The sequence below is a fragment of the Triticum aestivum genome, chromosome 5B, assembly GCF_018294505.1.
Source record: "Triticum aestivum cultivar Chinese Spring chromosome 5B, IWGSC CS RefSeq v2.1, whole genome shotgun sequence".
In the NCBI taxonomy this organism is placed as follows: Eukaryota; Viridiplantae; Streptophyta; class Magnoliopsida; order Poales; family Poaceae; genus Triticum; species Triticum aestivum.
Genome location: NC_057807.1, coordinates 663,929,660 through 663,948,516, shown reverse-complemented (window position 1 = coordinate 663,948,516; position 18,857 = coordinate 663,929,660). Strand labels below are relative to the sequence as shown.

Here is an 18,857-nt window from a genome sequence, read left to right as displayed (position 1 = left end):
TGTGTAGTTATATCTATATCTATTCCACTCCCTCCATTTGTAATTTACTCCGCATGTAGCTTTGACTGCAGCCAAATTTTTATAAAGCTTGACCAAATTTGGTGAAAACAATATGAACATTTATACTAACTAATTTACATGATGTGGAAATAAAAGCAATGATGAATCAAATGATATATATTTGGTGGTGTATATGTTAATACATTTTCCTACAAACTTGTTGAGAATATACAACATTTGACTTTAGAGAAACCCAATATGCGGTATTGTGTATTATGTATTATATATTCTATATCCATTATTTTTATGCAGCCAATGCGTGTATTTGCACACGATATAAACCGTTGATTGATGTTGATCCAATGGTCCAGGTGGCTGCGATTCAGATCTAATACTATAACCCAATTGTACCCATACACGCTCTTCTCGAACGGCAACACGACAGTGTGATCGATCCACACAAGAAGCTCTCAATAAGACCTCCAGACGTGTCACGTGACTTCATGGGTGCTCTCCGCATCATATTATTCATACTACGTTGACTGAAAAAAAAGATAAATCACCCAAAACAAATTTTTTTCTTTTTTTTGTTCCTACGATGTTGTGCCGTGCATGTACCTAGTTGTATAGTGGTAGTAGTAGTACAAACTTCGTAGTAAGAGGAGCATCCTACTCTATCCACTTAGGCTGCTGCCAATGCATGAATGCTTAGATGAGGTGCTAAGCACATTAAATAGCTTAGTAGCTATACTCTTCAATGTATAGGTTCTTAGCTTATGGTTGCTAAGCTTGCTTCATTTAATGATTTAGCAACTAAAGCTCTTCATGTATTGATGGGCTTCCTTCCTTTAAAAGTTTTGCCTAGGTTCACACGCTTAGCATTGTTTCTTCCTGGGATCACCACATTCATCTCTCTCCTTTTAAATAACTTGCCACATCAAAAAAAAAAAAGCTCCTCCCAATGCTCCACCTTGTACAGGTGCTATGCGTTGCCATTTTTATCAGTTAATACCGAAGTTTAGAACAAAGAAGCCATGACCGAGGCCGCCGGAAAAAGGACAAGTCTCACCCTCGCAGCATCATGCTTTATGGAACGCTAGTTGCATCATCGGCACGGGGCCTAGGCGGAGAGAGTATATTATTCCATCTTCAGGGAGCCGCCACCGCCGCCACGCCTTTCTGACTAGGACACACACCCTAACCAATCTCAAAGAAACGCCTAAAAGCGGAACATCAACCCTCCTGCCTGCATGGCCCTAAGGTCACCGGAGACGAGGCGGACCGGCGGCGGAGCCGGCAGGAGGTCAAAAAACCCCAATCTCGTGTGAACTTGCTGCAAGAGATGTGATGCTGGCGATTTAGAAAAACTAATTAACTTCGCTAAATATGTGAGTGAGGTCAAATCACTTCATATATGAATGAATGGATGAAGTGGAACCTGCATGCCTGAGAATTTAGTGTGAGTTTGGAGTTTAAGAAGGATCTGCCTTTTGATTATGATATTCATTACATAGTTTCGGTTGAGTCGGTGTTGTGTGTGGAAGTGCATACATCTTCCATGTGATTGAAAAACATAGTAGTTCGGGTGGGTGATGTTTTAGGTAGTTTGCAGCAGCATGCAAACAGGACTGTTGGCGTGTCACTGTATGACATACATAAGTTTGGGTTGGGTCTTTCTTGGGTGGGTGCTCTGCTGTGTTTATGGAACTCCATGCATCTTCCATGTGATTCATTTTACTTCCTCTCGTCTCCATGGAATTTACACGTACGCTTACTCGTTGATTGATTGGGGTTCATTTATGACCATTTCTTCTCTCCTTCTACCAGCCATGTGACTGATCGGACCAGTCTGCAGAAAAAAGAACGAACTCGAGCCATAATTACTATGTCTCGCTTACTGCGAGACCGATCCAGCGCTCGCCGCGACTAGGCCGGCCAAACAGCGATTGTGTGCGAGCGGTTTTCGGAAGCTACCAGCTAGACAGGTACAAGTGCGCTCTTTTTTTCTTTGTTTTTTGCGGGGGAAAAGGATTTGTACCAATCAACCTGAATCAAGCTGATCCAGTACATAAAGATTTACAATCCCTTCAAGGCCAGAACCCAGCCAAACTGCAGTTTTTATGTCTGTACGAGCTATACGAGCAAGCTCGTGACTAACCTGATTCCTCTCACGTTTAATAGCCTTCACCTGGACCCTCCTATCACCCCTGGTTAGCATTTTGATCTCCTGGACTAGTGCAGCATCCTTAGATCGATCAACAGCAGCTTGGCTGATCATCCTTGCAGCCACTGAGCTGTCCGTTTCAATGATAAAAGGCAACGAACTCCATTCCAGCGCAAGAGAAATTCCCTCTTTGCACGCCTCCAACTCAGCTCGTAGTGCATTATCACATGCAAACAAGTGTCTGCATGAAGTGAAGATAATGTTGCCGTCCCTGTTCCTCAGGACCATACCAGCTCCACCATTACCCGCATGCTCGGAGAAGGCACCGTCGACGTTTAGCTTTAGCCATCCAGCAGGGGGAGGCTCCCACTTCTCTGTTGGTCGCGGGTCTGCGCCTCTCGTGCTCGGCGCCGGCGCAGCAACTACACCAGCTAGGCATGCCGGGTCTGTGAGCACCATTTTGCCTTTTACAACGTCTCCCATTGGGTGCTGCTGAATACAGAGAAGCGAAGAAATATAGCTATGCAAGAATCTGCAGGAAACTTCTGTGGGGGGCGGTTCCTTGTCATGAATGATCTCATTACGAACGTGCCATGATCTCCAGAATATCATTAGGGCCACCATGCGAGAAGTATCCGAGAGGGGCTCCAGAACACCGAATAACCACTCCGGCCCCGTGTTCTGGATCAAACTGATGTCCGGAAGAATCCAGTCCTTCGCCATCGCGCTTCATAGGTCCTTTGCCCGTGGACATCTGCACATAGCATGGAAGACATCCTCGCGTTCCACACCACAAAGTGGACACATATCATTAGGCTCCAAAGTTCTAGAAAATTTATTAGCCCAAGTAGCAAGGGAGTTTGAGACCAGCCGCCATGCAAACACTCGTACCTTTGGGGGAGCAGGGCACCCCCATATGGTCTTCCAGATGGCGCGACGACCATCCGGTGCCCTGCTCGAGGCGCTTGCCGATGGACGCTCGCGCTCGTCCATGGCAAAGCGGTAGGCTGACCGAACGGAGAAGACACCACATTTCTCCAGAGTTCAAGCTAGGACATCCTCCGTGGCGCGTGGAGAGGTCTTGATGCTCGTGATGATGTCGATGTCGACTGGCAGGAAGTGACGACAAAGAAGGTCCAGCCTCCAAGCACCTCTCGCATCCAGCAGGTCCGAGACCCTTCGGAGTCTACACGTGCCTTGCGAGGTAATGAGCTGGCCTGAGGGTGACCGAGGCAGCCATCGATCCCGCCAAATGCGAATTTGTGTCCCACTGCCGACCCGCCACACCAGCCCCTTTTTGAGGAGTTCGAGGCCGTGTTGGATCACTTGCCATGTAACAGATGAGTTCCCAGAGAACACTGTGTCCTCTAGCCGTACGTCGGGGTAATAGCGAGCCTTTAACACCTGCGCACAAAGACTATTGGGTTTAATTAGAAGACGCCAAGCCTGCCTCGCTAGCAGGGCCTGATTAAACACCCTGAAGTCACGGAATCCCAGACCACCGCACTGTTTATGCCTTTGGATCTCTGGCCAAGCCATCCAGTGTGTTTTCCGCTTACCCTCCTTCTAACCCCACCAGAAATTTCTAACCATTCTGTTCAGGTCATCACATACGGACATGAGCAACTTGAAGATCCCCATCATATAAGTGGGAATAGCTTGAAGAACAGCTTTGATCATTGTTTCCTTCCCTGCGAGAGAAAGCGTATCTCCCCAAGCAATAATCCTTTTCATTAAGCGGGCTTGTAGGTTTTGGAATTTACCCTTGGACATCCTACCTTCAGGCGTCGGCAACCCCAAATACTTTTCTTCAAAAGTGGTGAGCTGAACCTGTAGAGTCATACGCACATTTTCCTTATAGATCTCAGGACAATGCTTCCCAAACAAAATGCTGCATTTTGCCGGATTAATTAGCTGCCCCGTGGCCCCTTCATAAGCCAAAATAATATTGCGGATATTCTCCGCTTCTTGTGGGTCGGCCTTGAAGAAGAGCAAGGTGTCGTCCGCGAACAGCAAGTGAGATATTCCTGGAGCTCTTCTGCATACCTTCAGGGATGAGAATTTTCTCTTTTCCTCTCCATCCTTTAACAAAGCAGATAACCCATCAGCAATAAACAGGAACAAAAATGGTGAAAGGGGATCACCTTGCCGTAGCCCGCGCGACGGTGCGAACGAATCCAAGAGGGTGCCATTAAATTTGATAGTGTATCTAACCGAGGTGACACAAGTCATAATCTAGTTCACCCATCGGTCAGCGAAACCCAAATTTTGCATCGTCCGCCTCAAGAACCCCCAGTCAACCCTGTCATAAGCTTTATACAGATCCAGCTTATAGGCACAGAAGCTTTTCGCTGGGTCTTTCTCCTGCTGAATATGGTGAATGCACTCAAATGCAACGAGAACATTATCTGTAATCAGTCTACCTGGAACGAAGGCGCTCTGTTCTGGTGATATGATGTCCTCCAACATAGGTCTTAGCCTGTTCACTAGGCACTTCGACACCACTTTATAAATAACATTGCATAAACTTATAGGCCTAAACTCAGTAAGCTTTACCGGATTATCAATTTTTGGGATGAGAACAATGGCAGTGTCGTTCACCCCCTCTGGCATAATCCCTGACCGGAAAAACTCCTTTACAGCGGCAGTGACTTGGGCCTTCATGACCAACCAAGTTTTCTGGAACACACGGGCTGGGAAGCCGTCCGGCCCTGGCGCTTTCAAAGGACCAATCTGAAAAAGCGCATCTGCAATCTCCTTATCAGAGAACTCTGCACATAGTTTGTCATTCATACCATTGGTAACACGGGTGCCAAGAAGATTAATTATTGGGTCTGCACAAAGGGATGGATCAGCAGTAAAAAGCTTGGTAAAATACTCAGTGACCATATCAGCCATCTTGGTGCTCTCCTTCTGTACTTCCCCAGACTCATCAACAAGAGATTTAATACGATTTTTCCGTGCCCGCCAAACCGCCTTAGGATGAAAAAAATTAGTGTTCCGGTCGCCTTCTCGTAGCCAGTCAATACGAGACCGTTGCATCCAAATCATTTCCTCCCTATAGAGTAATTCATTCAGGCGGTCTCTAGCTTCCCTGATGGTTCTTTGATCTGCATTCATAGCCATTAGTTCCTCAAGGCGGTTACGGGATTTATTAATCTCTTTTATCACGTTACCAAAAATTTTCTTACTCCACCCTTGCAACGCATGCATGAGCTCCCCTAGGGCCGCCGCAACGTTGCCCAGGTCCCCCATACTACCAGCCGCTGTCCAAGCCTGTAGGATCACCTCCGGCAGTGCGTGGTCACGTTCCCACGCCACCTCATAGTGGCGGCACCTCCTGCCCGCCTTCTCCCTAGGCGGTTCAGGAACCCACTGAAGGAGGATCGGGGCATGGTCAGAGGTTGGTGCTACCAAGTGTTGGACTTTCGCCTCCATGAATAAATCACGCCACAGATTATTTGCCACTGCCCGGTCCAGCCGCACCTTGACATTTGCTCGTCCGGACCGCCGGTTATCATATGTGTACGGCAGTCCTGAAAAACCAAGATCACCTAGTCCACATAATTCCAATACATCACGAAAATCAATCATTTGACCTGTCGGGCGAGGAGTATCAGAGAAGTGCTCGAAGCCCCACATGGCCTCGTTGAAGTCGCCAATCACCGCCCATGGCATGTCTACCCGAAGGAGCGACCACATGTGGTGTCGGTGCTCCGTCCGGGGCTCGCCGTAGACGCAAGTGAGCCTCCAAGGTGGCTCACCTGCTACAGAAGTCACATACGCATCAATGTATCGTTCATTCATATCTTTTATATCAACTTGCACAGACTCGTGCCAATATAGTGCGAGACCTCCACTAAGACCATTGCTATCAACTGCCTCGAAACCACTCAAGCCTAATCGAGGGCGATATCTTTTCATTTTTTCTTTTGACTGGCTAGTTTCGCATAAAAAGACAATACAAGGGGAATGAGTTTGCACCAAACTCACGAGATCCCGAACTGTCCGAGAGTTCCCTCCCCCTCGGCAGTTCCAACTTAAGGTACTCATTGCTCCTGACGGGGCGCCACTGATGGCCCCGTCAGTTGACCGGCGGCCCCAAAGCCGGTTGCCTCCATGGTATCATCCCTCTCCTTCTCCAAAGCGACAGACGGCACACAACCTCCCATCACACCTAGCCTCTGCTTCTCTGGTGTCCCCTCGGGTCTATCCTTCACGCTCACCTTGGCGTGCACTACCAAAGCAGTGCCCAGAGTATCCTGACAACCAACATCCAGAAGCTCACTAGTGTTGTGTTTATCAAGAGTGGATGTGTCCTCAGACATCTCTGCATCTGCAGCGCGGGCGTTCGACAAGAGGTATTGCAAGGCCAGGATCATATTGGACCTCCAGGGGACAAGTGAGTTGTGCCATTGTTGGCCCGCTGCATATGACTCAAGTTGGATAGCAACGAACGCCTCCTGCACCTGTGTTGCAGCTGCACTTGCCACATTGGTAGTACTAATCTGCTGTAGCATCTCTGTTAGCCAAGTCCATGAACTCAGGTTGAACAGCAATGAATGCCCCCTGCGTCGAACAGTAGCTGGACTGCCAAGTCCACGCATCTCCTGGTAAGCTGTATTGGCTTTGTGAACACCTTGCCGGCCTTCTCTACGGCTGCTCCTACTGAGGGTAGAGTCTGCATCAGAGGCGAAACTGAGGCCCCTGTACACCGCCACGGCGACCGGCGCGCATGCACTACCTACCAGGGCAACCCCGGTTCCACCATCAGACGGCTTCGGGCGGGTAGCGTCCACTAGGGGAGCCCCATAATCGCCCCCACCGCCTTCCGGTTTCTCCATGGTTGCAGCCGGCAGGATCGCAAAGGGGGACACAGCCGGCGACATCGCAACGCGTGGAGCTAGTTTGTCCGGTGACCTGCCTGTTGGAGTGGTGCGATCCGGTGGCTTCCTGACCTTGAGGAAAACTGCGAACCTTGCCTTCAATCTGGCTGTATATGCGGTGTTGCTCCGATGCGTTTCCTTAGCAAACGGGTTTAGGGTTGTGCAGCCGCCAAACTCTATCATAGATGAGAGCTGCGGACCGAGCCGATCAGGGAGTCCCGACGGCAAGCGCGCGGACGGGGCCGCAAGGTGTCCATAGGGCAGATGTCGTCTGCACATGGGACGGCAGCCGGCAGGGGCCGATGCCACGCCGGACGGGGGCGGCGGCGCAGCCGCCGCCATGGTGTCGCCAGGGTTACCTAACCCTAGAGCCATCCCCAGGTACAAGTGCGCTCTAGTAACATGTATCATGTGACTGAGATCGCTGAGATGACGAAGGAACGACCTGTACATTTTCGGAAAATTTGTAGATCACAAAATAATGCTGCTCATGCTATGGCAGCTCTAGGTCCTCTAGGTCGTAGTCACCAACGCACTGCTTGTTGGTTAGCAAACTCCCCAAAGGAGGTTAGTATTATTATTTCAAACGATTGTAAGGCCCTGGTTGATTAAATGATATGCTTTCCCCCGCAAAAAAAGACAGGTACAAGTGCGAACTGGTTTTGGGCGAAATCACTAATTAAGGAGTACTCCTTGCGAAGATCACTCGAACTTCCCCAGGTTGCGACAAGTGGCGCGCTGCATGTGCACCACTTGTCGCAACCTGCGAGTTTTTCCTTTTTTCGTAAATCCGTTTATTCAAAACGTTTTATCTTTTAAACCGTGCGCTCAAATCTCGAACCCCTTTCGCCGTTGGATTCCTCGCATCGAGATCTTCAAAACTGATCCCATGTTGATAGATTTTGACGAACTTTTTTTTCACGAAAAAAACCGGACGAAAAAACCAAACCGGGAGCACGGGTTTTTTCCCTTTCCGAAAGAGGCACACCCGTGCCTCTGACGATATCACAACCGTGCCTCTCCCGGAAGCAAAACCGTGCCTCTCCCGAAAGAAAAAAAATAAAAAATGCGTTTTTTTTCGTTTCCAAGGAGGCACGGCCGTGACTCTTGCGAAACCACAACCGTGCCTCTCGCGAAAGCAAAACCGTGCCTCTCGCGAAAGAAAAAAAATAGAAAAAGTGTTTTTTTCGTTTCCAAGAGGCACGGCCGTGACTCTCGCGGAAGCAAAACCGTGCCTCTCGCGAAAGAAAAAAACAGAAAAAGTGTTTTTTTTCGTTTCCAAGAGGCACGGCCGTGACTCTCGCGAAAGAACAACCGTGCCTCTCGCAAAAGGAAAAAAACCGAAAACGCGTTTTTTTTTCCGTTTCCAAGAGGCATGGCCGTGCCTCTCGCGGAAACAAAACCGTGACTCTTGCGAAAAAAAAGGGTTTTTTTGCGCAATTTTTTTTTCAAAAAAAATTTGGGTCTAAAAGCTAGGGAAGACCGGTGGAAAACCACAACGTTGAAAAAACCCAAAAAAAACCGTTTAAAAAGCCAAAAACGCGTGCGGAAAAATAAAAAAAATCCGGAGGGAGCTCCCAGAGCGTGACACATGGCGCTGATCGTTGCGAGGCTCCCGAAGGAGCGCTCGTTAATTAGTTGCTCCCGGTTTTGGGAACCTTCCGTTGGTTTTGGGAAGGTTCTGGCCGGGCTTTTCGTTTTCCTTTTTCATGTGTTTTTCGTTTTATTTATTTATTTATTCTTCTATTTTTCTTCTTTTTCAAATTCATAAAAAAATTATCCTCCCATTTAGGGTACATGTTATTAACATTATTTTTAAATTGCGCAAACAATTTTTTATTTTTTCATGTATTTTTCAATTTGTGAACATTTTTTAAGTGTTACAAACATTTAAAAAATGCTATATATGTCACAAACATATTTCAAAAATTATGTCAACTAGTGTACATTGTAGTCTGAATAGGTATAGCGGAAATTACCAGCTGTGTGACCTTGGATGGATCTGGTTTTAGATCAATAGAACTGAATTCTTTCGTATGGCTATACACTGTGGTTTTATTTAATTTATTCAGTAAGAAAGATGAAATGGTGTACAATACTGTTATTATATAGTTTAGTTTTTTTAGGGGTTATTATATAGTTTAGTGGCTAATGATCGAGAGCGGCGTTTTGGTGCTCGGGCGACAGGTAGCCCGTTATCCTGAGCGTGGGCTATGGTGCCGAGATCCATGCACAAGGGATTTTCCGGTCAATAGGGAATTTTTTTAGGGGCGTCAATATGGCATCCAATACAGCAATTCAGTTGCTGGGCTGTGAACATGATACGACTCGTCTACATGGGCGGGCCATCATGGGCTGGTACACTTGGGGGTGTGGGGATTCAGAATTAATGCTCTTGTAATTTCATTCCTATATTTCTTCGGTACAGTGCGCCGGCTAGCAGACGGCAGACATCCGGCAAGGGATACTAGGGCGGCCGCGCGTTGACCATTGTTAGTTAAGTGCACCGGTGATGGAAGGTCTGGAATTCTTCAAAGATGGAGAGGCATGGTAAGTAATTTCTCCGGTACTGACGCTGAAGACCATTGGCCAACTTCAAGCAGGACTTCTCTGGTTGTCAAGGAAGCGTTGGCCATTTTGCGAGTAGCTTCCACATGTGCTGGCAAAGGGGCCAACCAAAAACTCCAAGTACTTGCCTTGCCACAATTCCGCCCGGGGAAGATACCATACAAACAGAAAAGTGCATCATAGTATGTATACCACACACCATGTGAAGGCAAAAAGGGTTAGCCTGATTAGATAATCGCCGCGGCAAATTCTGACCGATGAGTTGACCAGTGTAAGCTCAAGATGGTTTCGATCACCGCAGCCTAGGCCCTAGGGATAACATAATGGTGAACAAGTCATTAAGGATAATATCACACAAGGTCGGGAAATTCAGAGAAACATCAAGATCCAAGTATACTCACGAGTGTGCACCCTGCAGTTCATAACCGTGTGGCTGTTGCAGTGTCAGAAGACTACCTGAACCAACCACATTTTCTTGCCAATTCCAGCCTTTTGCTTCCAAGGAGATTGATCAACAAAACTGAAGTAACACCATAACTGGCATTGATTAGCTCTACTAATAGCAACGTAACTAATTGAAGTGGGGAAAGGGGCAATAAGAGTGAGGGACTCACTGATCAGTCACTGGTCACGTAATATCCGCGTATAAGCAACCATGGAGCAACTAAATTCTTGGCACAGGTGACATCCTGGTTAAGTGTTGACAGGGCAATAGCTGAGATCGTTATAAAGATTACAAAAATAATGCTCGAGATCTTGAGATACTGCCCAGGATTGGGTAACAAATTTTATTTTTCCAACGGTGTTTACTATATTGATGAAAGAACAGTGGCAAACTTAACAAAGGTAATTTCCATGTAATTTGTATCGAGATGCACTGGTCAACATAGTAAGCTAGTTCTGATTATTAATAGGTTCTGAAAATTGCAAGCAACATATTACTTCCACTATAACTTGAACAATTCACTATTTTAGCACATAAAGGAGGCATACCTTCACTCTACTGCTGCGTTGTGTAGTTCTGAAGTTGCATCCGGCCACAATTATCAAGCAAAAGAAGAATCTTTGTTGAATCTGAAACTTCGGAACCATAAGTGAGTACATATTCCTGCAGAAACACCATACAGCTACACAACGACCTTCCATACATATGCATAGGGAGAAACATGCTGGACATACCTTTTGGTGATAGCCTGATATCTGAACAGAGGAAGTTGCATCCACTGGGTGGTACCATTCTCATGTGGCCGAACGGATGACCTACATGCTTAAGTATGAAAACGTAACTGGCGTGAACTTCCGACATTATATGTCTATTTAAAATAGGAAGGATTAAAAACAGTGAACACTGAAAACTGTTGTAGCCCAAAACTGAAAAATAAGTATGTAGAGTAGACTGTTTTGGAGTTCTGGTCAGTTCAGTACCTTATTACTAAGCAATAACGGTAACTTCCTCATCACCTGAAATGCAAATCATGTCTAGGACTGCATGGTGATTTTTACCAAAAGAGAATATTTATAAGACCTGCGAAGCATAACATGATAATTAATATGTGAAAATAAATAAAAATCATATGATGCCATATTATGTTGACATTTGTGCAGCTTCGTAAGTCTGTTGGTGACTATTGTATGTATGGTTCGAGCTCTCACAAGAGCATACCTTCATTCTTATTTTCAAGAAAGAGCATAATTTGATTATATTTATTCAAAATATCAGGATCCTAAAAAAATCATCACTGAATTGTAACAGAAAATACACCTGATATCTCTTAAAGATGGAACATAATAGAGTATGTGATTCCTATAAAATCCATATCACAAGCAGACCTGCTAAGCAAAGAACATGTTAGGATAAAATAACTGAAAGTGCATATTCAAGGTCTAGTAGGGAATTCTGTACCAGTATGAGTGAATATCAGGTCACTTGCCACATTAAATAGTACTTAGTGAGTCAGAAAATGGCAAACCTCAGGAGCAGAACATCGAAGCCTGATTTATTCTACAACATTCCATGGTGATATTTGATCTTGACACTTGAACTAATCATGTACAGTTTGTACACCACCGAATCTTGATGAGTGACGGCCACCGAAATTACATAGAAAATATGTAGGAAGCTACGGGAACAAACATGAGAACAACTGCACAGAAAACCAAAACAAATGATGAATACAAACAGATTTCCTGAAAAACAAAGGAACACTCAAGAGACATTAACCGATAATACTTGTGAGTAAGAAGACAAGGCGCATGGAAAAAACAACAATTAGATATGATTTCGTAGGAGAAGCATTTTCACTGTCTTGGGAAGAAAAATGGATATATGATATAGCACGATTATAAGTGGAAGTTGTTATAATTGATATATGGTACATCAGGAGTAAAGTTTCAGTTCAATGTACTTGCCATATTTATTAATAGGAAGGAAGAAGATGGCCATTATATTTGTAGTGTAGCACCGAAGTATTAATTCATTCCTGAATTATGCCATGGTGATATTTCAATTCCACACCCGAACTAGCCAAGTAGACCACCAAGTCTTCGATGAGTAATGAAAACCCAAATGCAGTTGAAAAGTACGTAGAAACCTATGAGAACGAACATAAGAACACCTACACAGAAAACCAAAACAAATGTTAATACATGACAGACTGCATGATTCTCATCTAGGAAGAAAAAACAAGCAAACTTCCAGAAGTAATTATCTTTCTCAAAGTGAGAGTAAGAAGACAAGGAGAGTGGAGAAGACATCTTAAATAATTGATATGGTACAGCCGGAGTAAGGAAAGTTCTAGTTTAAATGTACTCCCTCCGTTCCTAAATATAAGTCATTTGTAAAGATTTCAACATGGACTACATACAGAGCAAAATGAGTGAATCTACACTCAAAAATGTGTCTATATACATCAGTATGTCTCTACAAAGACTTATATTTAGGAACGGAGGGAGTACTTACCAAATTTATGTAGAGGAAGGAAGAAGATGGCCACAAAGACCCTCATCCATGTGGCAAGTGTGCATGTGTGGCGAGAGTTGAGCTCTACAAGACTAGAAGAATGTACGAGGGGGTCTCCAAGGCACAGGCCTGCATAGCAGATGGAAACAAACACTGGTCAGACGATTACAATGCAGGAAAAAAACAAGGGTAATGGTGGGATCTGGAAAGTGATGGGAACAAACAAGTTAGCTGTACCTTGGGTCAGTCAAATTCTTACAGCTTGATTTTTGGGATGGTTCCCCCTAACCCCCTGCACTGCTGTTTTAGATTCTCGTTGCGGCACGCGTATACATCTAATTCTTGGAGTGATTTGGGGAGGCCATCCTCGGGCAATGACCGGATGGCCGGACATACCACAACCCTTAATAGCTTGAGGTTGGTAAGCTTGTGCAGTACTGAAGGGAGGCTCTGAAGCTTGATGAATCCATAAAACTGGAGGTGCTGGAGGAAGGTTAGGAGGTGGAGAGCGTCCTCTTGCTCCTTGGTGAAGCGTTCCATCTCTTGGGAGATCCCATCAAGGTGCAAGTGGGTGAGGGAGGAGGACAGGAAGCTGCAGATGGGCACAACAAGGAGCCCCATGGCCTCATCTGTATGGAGAAACTGCAGTTTGGATGAACTCGGAGGGGAAACTAGCTGTAGTTGCTGCAGCTCCTGCTCTTTTCCTCCGTCCTGCATCACCTGACTAGGATGATTAGGATCCCATCCAGCAAAGAATCTAGGGCTGCCGCGGACCTCTAATGATGTGAGCTGTCCCCCGGCGGTAAGGAGAGGCCTCAAGCCCTTGCATCTTAGATCCTTTCCGCAATCCGACAATTGTAATCGGGTGAGAGATGTGAGGTCTGAGAGGGGCTCCAGCGTCCCCATGTCTTCCACATGTTCGAGACGGAGCTCTTGCAGAGAGGACGGGGAAAAGCAGCAGGAAAACGAGACGCCAGATAGTATCTTGGGGTTGTGAATAATTTCTAACATCTCGAGGGATCGCAGGCCTGGGAACTCTCCTCCTCTTTCAGGAATAAAACTTGAAGGGTCCACCAGGACCAGTTCTGGGCATCCCCCGATGGCCAACAGCTGTAGTGAGTTAGAGAGATTGGCCGGGAAGAGCACCAGCCCATCATCTTCTTTCTCCTGCTCAACCTCTGATTTTGCTGCTGATATTGTTTGTTGCAGATCCACCCCCACTGTAAGTTTTGTTATATTTTTACACTCTTTGATATACAATTCGGAGAGCCTTGGGAGGTGGCAGAGGAGCTCTGTCAATTGCTTCCCACTAGCACCACGTAAGTCCTTGACCACAAGATGCTCAACAGGGAGCTGCCATTCAAAATCATTCTGACGACCTAATAGCCCAACCAGATCACCTGATACTACATCCAAATACTTCACTGAGTTTAACATCACAATGTGCTTCAACTCTAGAGGTGGGCACTTGTCAAGTTCCAGACACTCGAGCCCTGTCAGGTTATTGAATGCTAACACCTGATCTAAGCTGCGCAGTTCATCCTTCCCAGTAACCACCAATTTGGATGATTTTGAGTCGTACTTTGTATATTCTAGGTCTTGTAGTAGCTTTACATCCATTATAAAGACACTATGTAAAGTTTCAGTCCACGGGATACGATGCACTAACAAGAATTCTGGACAGTTTTGAATCTCAAGCACTTGCAATTTGGCAAACGAATCACTGTTCCAGTCTTGATCTGGTGGGTAAGCAATGTGGTTTGAAAATGGCAGCTCCAAAAGATTAGGACAGTCCCTTATAATCAGTTCTTGCAAAAGAGGAAACATATGATGAGAATCCTGTGATAGTACCCATTCTCCAAAACTTTCCAAGCCAACAAGTTCAAGCCTTATCAGCCTAGAAAAGCTTCGCTCTATGACAAACTCCTTCATTGCGGCAATATGTTTCAATATTAATGTATGAAGATCCAACATCTTCCCGAAAGAAGGAAGATTTTCCCATGAAACATCATCGAGATGAAGAGATTGTAGAAGTTCAACATCAGGCTCATCACCCAACCATGTTGGACAAAAAGGGCCTCTGTGCCCTCTAATGCACAATTCTTTAAGATATTTATGTGGTTGAAGGCTCTCAAGAACCATTGCTTCCACATCAGGCTCACTATTAGACCGGTTACTATCCCAATCCAATGTTAACCTCTCCAAGTAGTTTTTCTCTATCACTTTTGCTTTGGCTGCTTCTTCTTTCGTGTGTATATTCTCAAGGTTATAGATGCCAAGCTCCCTTAGTTCGGTCAAATGTTCTAGTTGCTCTGGTTCAAATCCTTCACTTTCTTTATTGACTCTAAATTTCTTCAACTCTTCTAAGAGTTTAAGTTTTCCCACATTAAAAATATCAGAATGTAACTCATCTGTTGGGGTATAAAAACGACACAATTTTGCAAGGTTGCTCAAGTCTTTGAGCAAATCACGACAGTCATACTGCCATCTTAGATCCAGAATCCTCAAATGATAAAATCTAGAAATGGCAAGTGGTAAATGCCTCTCTGTCCCGTACCTTTTTCCCAGACGTAGGTATCGTAGGTGGATAAGTGTTGGAAATTTATGTAACATGGACTCCACAGAAGGCGACATATTAACCAAGCAGAGAACACGAAGAGCACTTGCTTCCCTAAACAAATCACCCAAAATGTTGGCCATGATTTCATCCATAACTCCAAATAACATCAAAGTATGCAATTGTTTAACCTTCAATCTTGTCTTCAGTTTTCTCAGTTGACTCTTGAAGTTTTCATGAGACACTGTATCATTACCATCTACGATTATAGACAAGTGGTGTATGCTTGGATGAATTTCTACAGGCCCCACAGTTGAATGATGCATAGTAAGACATTCATTTGATGCAACCTTCAATGCTAAATCATGTAGTAGGTCATGCATTACATAACGCAGACGACCACAAAAAATGTCTTCTCTGAAAAATCCATGTGTGACCAAATCATTTAAATTATTCAAACCTTTAGTTTCCAATGTTGGGTTCTGACCATCAGGTTGCAAAATACCAAGTCCTATCCACAAGTCGATTAGCTCGGTGGCACTATATCCGTAATCTTCGGGAAACAATGCAGAATATGAGAAACATTGTTGTTGTTCAAAAGGAAGATAGTCATAGCTAAGCTTCAAGGCAGTCATAATGTCATTTTCACCAGTCTGTCTCTCCCACTCTTTACTTTCTAATACCTTTCTCCAATGACGTAAATTAAGGCCTTTTCTCAGTAATCTACCAACAGTTTTTGCTGCAAGCGGGGATCCCTTTAGTTTTACCATTATCTTTTCACCGGTCTCAAGCAAAAAAATGTGATCTTGTCTACATTGGTCATCACCAAAGACAATTGCATGGAATAACTCCCTAAAATAGTTAGGTTCCAAACCTTCCAAATTTATTGAATGGTCAATTGTTCCAACCATCTTTGCTACTGCTGGAAACCGGGTTGTGAGTAGAATCATGTTGCCCTTTTCTTCTGATGTTTTGAGTGGCAGCAATAACTTTTCCCAATCATCCTCAGTACTAATCCCCCATATATCATCCAATACAAGCAAAAACCTTTTAGATTTCAATCTTTGTTCAATCAACTCATCCGGTTTACCCCCTTTTTCCTCTTTAACCTCAGGGATATCATTTTTAATATCTTCAAGCAGCTTACTTACATTGAAACTGAGGGATACACATACCCAGATCAGTACTTGAAAATGATTTCGGACATCTTTATGATGATATATGTGTTGTATCAGAGCTGTTTTCCCTATCCCACCCGGACCGACAATCGGAAGCACAGTTAGATCCTTGTTCTGACATTTACCCTTGGTTATATCATGTATGATGTTTTTCACGATCTGATCCCTCCCATACAATTTTGGCTCTATACTTCGAGCAGTGGTGAGGGGACGACCATGGGTAATGCCTGGAACAGTGTTATGGCCACAACTCTGCAGAATAGTGGTGAACTCTGTACGCAAGGGCTGTAGTTGCTCTACAATGCACTTCATTCTCTCTGAGATAACAGCCCTGTTAAACTCCTGCATTGGTGTCTCTTCCGCATGCTCTCTCAGTGGCGCACCAAAAATAGTTGACTGGACAGGATTATCATCAGGAACATCTGGGGAAGATGAGCAAGGCAGGAGTTTACCGAGCTTGGGCATGCATCCGCTGATCTCCTGATTGGCATTTGACGCTGAGGAGGAATTGCCGTGTGATCTCTTCCTAGCACGCGGCCAAGCGGAACAGCTAACCTGTTGTCTTGCATCCTCTACTTGATCACCTGCAGGGCTGGTAGCAGACCAGCAGCAGCGTGAGGATACAAATGCCAGTTTGCCAACGGCCTTGACGGTGTGACGACTATTGAGGACAAGGTCGTGGACACCGCCCTTGGCATGGTGGTCGGCCGCCTCGTATGTGCCATGGAGCTCGTCGTGGATGCGGAAGTAGTCTAGTTCGTCCAGTAAGTCCTCGGCGCAGTGCGCCAAGTGCCGCAGCTTCCCCAACAGCTCCTCCATGGCCTGGCCGCCGATCTGCTTGCGGCTGGCAGTTTCGAGGGTGACCTTTACAAGAAGGAGCTCCCTACTCCGAGCAACGATGGTGAGACCCAAATCGTTGCTGCCATTCCAAGCCTCCAGCACGCCATCGACAAGGGGGGCCAGCGCCTTGCCCACGACCCATTGTGCCGCGCCGAGGAGAGTGTCCATGCCCCCCCCCCCCCCTCTCTCTTCAAATCCAAGGCAGAGAGATCTCTCAGTACCGCACCTGCGTCCATGAATCAAAAGGAGTTCACTGGTTAGTGCATCTGCCGTCATCAATGCCGTGCAAATACTAAATACACTGCTGAAGGAAATCAAAATCGCTTTTACAAGTTGCAGCTTGGCTACCAACGATCTGGTAGGGCACCCAAACAGGACAACAATTCCACCAGGATGAGATATTGAGCAGGACGAACAGAAGAATCAAGTGCCAGTAGAATAAACTCCAGTACGAATCACACCGAAAGGAATCAGATTTACCTCTATAAGTTACTGCTTGCTGCCAGATGGAGGTGAGGAATCGCTGCTCAACTAAGCAAGCAAATCATCCACACCGAGGGAGTGCTCCTCAACCCATCGCGCCCTCCTAGATCTACTCAGTCTTCTGCGGTGAGAGACTCACGGGAATGTGGTGTGGAAGGAGAGCAGAGCAGGAAGGAGGTGGGTGGCGAGTGATTGAGGGGGAAGTGAAGTGGAAGAATAGAGGGAGGGAGCAGGAAGGACTGGGTGGGGGAGGGAGCAGAGTCACGGGAGGGAGAAGATGATGGTTGATGGATGGGCTTTTTCTTTCTTTGGGTTGGGACCCGCGTGAACCTGCTCTCTCTCCATTTTCCCTTGTTGCAGTATTGAGTGCAACAAGACTGGACGCTATCCTCGGCGCGGCACAATGTGAATCTTTGTCATGGTTCCCACTACAGGTGTTGGATTATAGATGGGCTTAGGCCCATATAACACAATAATCCCTGATTAATCTCAAAGGCGTGCATGGCAAGTGGTGGGAAGTTTAGTACCATATAAGAAGAGTGAGACCCCTTTATAAGGGTTGCCCTACCACATGCCATTGTGAGCTTGGAAAACGGAGATGTACATACGCGCTCCTCCTCCTCCGCCGCCTGCCTCGCCTCGTCATGACGCATGCGCGGCGCATGAATGAGCCGAGACTTATTTTTGTCGGTCAAGAATGGTTAATTAATCCATATGGATTAATTAACGAGTCGCTTATGGAAGTGCCACCGTCCGAGATGTTGGACCGTGGGTTGTTTGCGGCCCAGGACCATCTACTGTTCCTCTCTCTGTGCTGCTTCCAGCGATCGCGTGCATGGTTGGTCGGGAGAGCAGGTGCCTCGTAACCCTGTCGTTTGAGATCCTGCCCGGGAGAACGGCAATAAGGTTTTTTGGGAGCGTCTCAACATGACTGCTCCAGATCCGTCTCCGCCCTCCTCTGCTTCCACTACTTTCCCTCCGTCGACACCATGGTCGAAGACGCCGCCGCCAAGAAGAAGGACACGGACGAACTCGAGGCTGCTGATGTCGCCGTCGTGTTGGCTAGGTCAACCGGAAGGGTATGATTTGTTCATCCCTCGTACATGTGCTAGTTGTATATGCTATATTCATGTGACTCACCGGAAGATATCACAATACAACTCTAAAATAAAATAAGTCATACAAGCATCATAATACAAGCCAGGGGCCTCGAGGGCTCGAA

The 18,857-nt window shown here is 45.9% G+C and overlaps 1 protein-coding gene across 1 annotated transcript; it reads right to left on the bottom strand.

Annotated features, from left to right (window-relative positions):
• Positions 1-9,290: 9,290 nt before the first annotated feature.
• Positions 9,291-17,905, bottom strand: LOC123114019 (putative disease resistance protein RGA3). Its single transcript, XM_044535363.1, has 12 exons — positions 17,633-17,905; positions 12,815-17,378; positions 12,578-12,706; positions 12,028-12,233; positions 11,589-11,762; positions 11,381-11,448; positions 11,044-11,143; positions 10,798-10,885; positions 10,612-10,692; positions 10,233-10,307; positions 10,020-10,138; positions 9,291-9,927 (listed from the first exon to the last, which is right to left on the bottom strand). Exon 2 carries the CDS (start codon positions 17,318-17,320, stop codon positions 12,833-12,835), a length of 4,488 nt encoding a protein of 1,495 aa, XP_044391298.1. The 5' UTR covers positions 17,321-17,378; positions 17,633-17,905; the 3' UTR covers positions 9,291-9,927; positions 10,020-10,138; positions 10,233-10,307; positions 10,612-10,692; positions 10,798-10,885; positions 11,044-11,143; positions 11,381-11,448; positions 11,589-11,762; positions 12,028-12,233; positions 12,578-12,706; positions 12,815-12,832.
• Between the last annotated feature and the right edge of the window lie 952 nt (positions 17,906-18,857).